Source organism: Musa acuminata, chromosome BXJ2-4, assembly GCF_036884655.1.
Source record: "Musa acuminata AAA Group cultivar baxijiao chromosome BXJ2-4, Cavendish_Baxijiao_AAA, whole genome shotgun sequence".
Lineage (NCBI taxonomy): Eukaryota > Viridiplantae > Streptophyta > Magnoliopsida > Zingiberales > Musaceae > Musa > Musa acuminata.
In genome coordinates, this window is record NC_088341.1 from 25,250,174 (window position 1) to 25,254,907 (window position 4,734).

The following is a 4,734-nucleotide window of genomic DNA, read 5'->3' on the forward strand; positions in this document are numbered from 1 at the left end:
GCTACAGCGATCTTCTACTATTTGGCATGCTTTCAATTTCTTGCATTGTCTTCCTTCTTTGTTCCGGTTAACATGGTTGAGAAGAAAACCGAAGAAGTGATTGTTGCAGAATACAAAGTCCATATCCATTGCGGAGAATGCGCGCGTGCCGTCGAGAAGCACATCATTCGGAACGCAGGTTAGCTTCTCTATCTTCTTTTGTTTGGATTGCTTGGTGGTGGTTTAGCTTGCACTTGCATGTGTGTGATCATAAACGATATCAATTATCATCAAGTAGAATTAATTGGTTTTATTGGTGGAAAAGGAGTACAAAAGGTGGATATAAATGTGTCCAGTGGAAAAGTCATTGTAAAAGGCAGCAACTTCGACGTAAAACAGGTTCAAGAACGAGTTGAGAGGAAGACCAGAAAGAAGGTTGAGTTGATATCCCCCAAGCCCAAGCCGAAAGAAGTAAAGCCACCAGAAAAGAAGGAAGAGAAGAAAGAAGTAAGCTCTCTGTAGAGATGAAGCCTTTTAAGACGTTGATGTGTGCACACTAACAGTTAATCTTCTAATGCTTCATCAGGTTATAAAGACGACAGTCATCAAAGTTCACCTGCACTGCGCGAATTGTGAAAATGACCTGAAGTTGATGTTGCTTAAACACAAAGGTATACAAACCCTTGTTTAGTAACTCACCATAAGAATTGCATTTTGATCGGTTTGTTCGTTGATAACACAGAGATTCACAAGGTTGAAACCAACCGAGCAGCGCAGACTTGCACCATTGTCGGCACGATAAAGGAAGAAGAACTGATCAAACACATTCGCAAGAAAGCACGCAAACACGCGGAGATTGTACCGCAAAAAGTCGAGAAAAAGGTGGAGGAGAAGAAGATTAAGCTTGAAGTGAAAGATGGCAAAGAAGAGTTGACAGTCGAAAAGAAAGAGGAGCTGAAGACGAAAGATGTAGTTGTTCCCTACTTCATCCACTGTACACATGCACCTCAGTGGTTTTCCGATGAGGATCCAAATGCTTGTTCTGTGATGTAGATTGATTGGACTGATGATGGCTGAGATGACCCAAAAATATGTCCTTTTGCTATGTTTAAATGTGAACAGATTAAACATATTTTTTGAAGCTCAAGGCGATTTTTTGTTTGAAATTGTCAAAAATATAATTATAACAGTAGTATGAGCCACCTATCACCATAATAAATTTTGGTAATCTTCTACGCAAATCAATATTTGAACACATCAAATCTTTCTCCCACAAAGCACTTGTGATGGATGCTTTACCTCGTATCCCTTCTTTAGCTATACTTGCCATCCCTCGTTCCCCTTTCCACATTTTTATTCTTTCTGACAAAAGCTAAAAATGTTCTTTCTAACCTTCAATCTCATAATTTATCCATCCCCCACCGCTACTCATTCTTTCGAAGATAGTGACCTTCTTGGAGACTACTTGATATAGAAAGATAAAGATTTAACTATCCAAAGCATGGTTCCATAAGAAATAACATCCATGTAAACTTGAAAGTAATAAATGAGGCCATTAAAGGTAAGAAGAAACTCCTATTTGGTTTTGAATCTAGCATTTTAAACTTGATTTTATGCCCTTTTTGGAATCCTTCTTCTATTACTTTGTATTCTGTTAATGATATTATTTAGCTAGAACTGTAGAGGCATAAGGAGGAAGTTGATTCATTATTTCCTCACTTATGTCGATAGGATCTATTGTCTGACACTAATCTTGTCACTATTGATCAATCATATAAATTTATTAAAACCTTCGGTATGAATTGGCGCAATGCCTTGCAGCCAGCAATTGGAGCTTCAGGAGATATCTTATGAGCATGGTTTTACCCAAAATTTCAAGTCTAGGTGATATATACTCGAACTCAGTTTCTTCAGGTAGTTATAAAATTTTCTTCTAAACCATGGTTGGTAATTGATATTTATGTTAGTAATTCACTTCATTGTGGAATCATTTATGGTCTAGACTTTGAGTTAAATTTTTTAGATTTACCTTGGTGTCTTTTGGGTGATTTTAATTATATTATGGATTATCCTTTTAATGCTAATATCTCTATATGTTATTTTTGAGATATTATTAAATATTATAATTTAATTAATTAGTGGTTTTTTTGGTTCTAAATACACATTTTTGATCGAATTTTTTATAATACTATTTGGATGTAGTCTTTTTTTAATTCTTCTGTTTATCATTGACCTAGTTAATTTTCAAATCATGCTCCTTTAAAAATTAATTTGGTTTTGTCTAATTTACCTTTGGCCAAGCTTTCTTGATTTCAAAACTTATGGACTAATTATCCTAAAATAAATAACTTAGTTAACATTGTTTAGGCCTCTTGCTTTAATCAAAATAGGAATTTATTGAATCTCGAATATTGACGATGAAATGGATTGATTGATGAGTTTATGATCTAATATATGTTTTGAGTGATGCAGGAAGAATCAATGTTAGGCCGAAGTGGAACATGTCAGAAGATTTGATGTTGAGCCGGAGGATCGGTTGATGTATCGGTAGAAGGCTTTATGCCATGAGTTCGGGCATCGGGCAAAGAAGATCAAACATTGCACCAAGAAGATCGAATGTTGCTAGAAGGCAACATGCCGATGGAGCAATACACCAAAGGAGAGGATGATGCACCAAAGGGTTGAATGAAGCACCAAATAAACCAATGATATGTCGGACAACATGTGATTAATACTTTGTAATAATTGTCTAGATCGAAGTAGTTTTAATTCTAATTGAGTTGGTTTCGAATGTAATTAAACCAACTCAATTAGGGCTAACTGAACCCGAATTAGGGATGTTTTGGGTAAAGAGAAATACCCATTCAGTGACCCAAAAGTTGGGTTAGGCGGTGGCACTGTTGGTCCAAGCGGTGGCACCGCTAGAGGCTCAGTCTCCAAGGCATAGTCTCCGAGACTATGTTAGGCAATAGTACCGTCAAACTAGGCGGTGGCACCGCCTAGTGTTAGGTGGTGGTATCGCTAGTCTGGGCGATGATACTGCTCAAACACAATCTCCCAGACTATGTCAAGTGATGGTACCATCAATCTGGGTGGTGATACCGCCCAGTGTCAATGTTGTAGATAGTAGTATCACCTAGCACAAACGGTGGAACCACCAATACCCAAAAATCGAGGATGAGATACTTTTTGGCTCCAAGTTTAATCCATTTGTGGCCTATAAATATCCTCTCATCCCTGCATAGACAACACAAGAACTGAGAATAAAAATAAGGAAAAACTCTATTGTAATCTTATTAGAATTTTCCTCCTCTAGTCTAAGTATTAATTTATGTTTAAGAGAGGAGAGAGTGGGGATGTAAAGATTCTATCCTGAGCTTGTCAGAAGGAGAATAGAGTTATAAGGGTAGTTAGTCTTCACCCATTGAAGAAAGACTGTTAGTGGATGCCGATGGCTTCGACAGAAGAGGAATCAGAAGTGGATGTAAGTCATAACGATCGAACCATTATAAATTAGTGTGTTTTCTTTCTTCACTATCATTTACTTACTTTGCAATTGCTTTACTTCCTCGTTACTTTAGCACCACACTCTTAGGAACATTTTTAAAGTTAAACACTTTTTGATACGATTTTATTGTATGAAGTTTTCTGACTCGATATAATTTTACGTACGCACTAATTCACCCCTCTTTTAGTACCGACTCGATCCTAACAGAATTCACTTAATAATTTTTATCATAATTTATGTAAAACTAGATATGTTTTATCCAATTAAACTAAACATTGTGAGTGTTAAAATATAGATTGAAATCTACTAATGAATCCATAACCACTTTAGAAGCCTTTCTAGATATTTCTAATCCTAGTGACCGAGACCTTTTCAACTTAAATATCTTTATAATCTTCATTATATTTTTTAAAAATAAATAAATCTCAAATTATGGGCTAAAGCTAAATATGAATAGACTAATGAGGGGTATATAAATGTAAAATACTTCTATAATCTATTGACTTACCATGTAAGGTGAAATTTTATTATGAGCATTAATGACAATAACCTCTATGTAATTGTGGATACAAATGATATATCATTATCCTTTAACAATCATTATATTAATCTTTGGAGCTATTAATCACCCACTAGCTTTCTTTTCAAAAACTAAATACACATTCTAATCTGATTCCACCTTTGACCCTTATTGAAAGAAGCCTAGGGTCTAATGGGTTTACTGGGGAATTCAATAGATATTATTGAACATTATTGCCCCTCCATGATGCTTTCAATTGGTATCTTGATCACAATTATATTCCTTCTACCTAAACTAGACTTTCCTAACTTTTATACCTAAAGTTAAAAACTCATCTACTATAAATCATCTATATCTTATTGCATTATCTGATGTTAACTATTGAATCCTTTCTAAAGTCTTCAGTTTGTGAGGATAAATTGGCTCAAACCTTTTCTTAAGTACCTCATTAGGGGCGAACAATCGGTTTTTATTTTTGGGTGAAGCATCCATAATTCTGATAGACTTTGTTGTCATTCCATTGCACAACTTTTTACTTTAATGAATATTTCACCTAAATTTATCCATTGTGTTTATACATGTATTTCCTCTTCTTTCTTTTAATGCCTTATTAGTGGTCAAATTTTAAGATAGGAAGACCCATTATCCCTCTATCTATTTATCCTAGTAGCTAAAACCCTTATGTTTGAAATCAAGCAACATCTCAAACAAAACTAACACCTTTTCA

The 4,734-nt window shown here is 35.1% G+C and overlaps 1 protein-coding gene across 1 annotated transcript; it reads left to right on the forward strand.

Moving 5' to 3' along the window:
• Positions 1-1,096, forward strand: LOC103981829 (heavy metal-associated isoprenylated plant protein 4). Its single transcript, XM_009398577.3, has 4 exons — positions 1-178; positions 305-486; positions 566-650; positions 722-1,096. The coding sequence occupies exons 1-4, from the start codon at positions 73-75 to the stop codon at positions 1,030-1,032; spliced, it is 684 nt and encodes a 227-aa protein (XP_009396852.1). The 5' UTR covers positions 1-72; the 3' UTR covers positions 1,033-1,096.
• The last annotated feature ends 3,638 nt before the right edge of the window (positions 1,097-4,734 follow it).

Coding starts and splice junctions, on each gene's coding strand:
- LOC103981829 (XM_009398577.3), top strand. CDS start 73: ATGGTTGAGAAGAAAACCGAAGAAGTGATTGTTGCAGAATACAAAGTC. Junction 179..304: donor GCACATCATTCGGAACGCAG/GTTAGCTTCTCT, acceptor TTGGTGGAAAAG/GAGTACAAAAGGTGGATATA. Junction 651..721: donor GATGTTGCTTAAACACAAAG/GTATACAAACCC, acceptor TTGATAACACAG/AGATTCACAAGGTTGAAACC.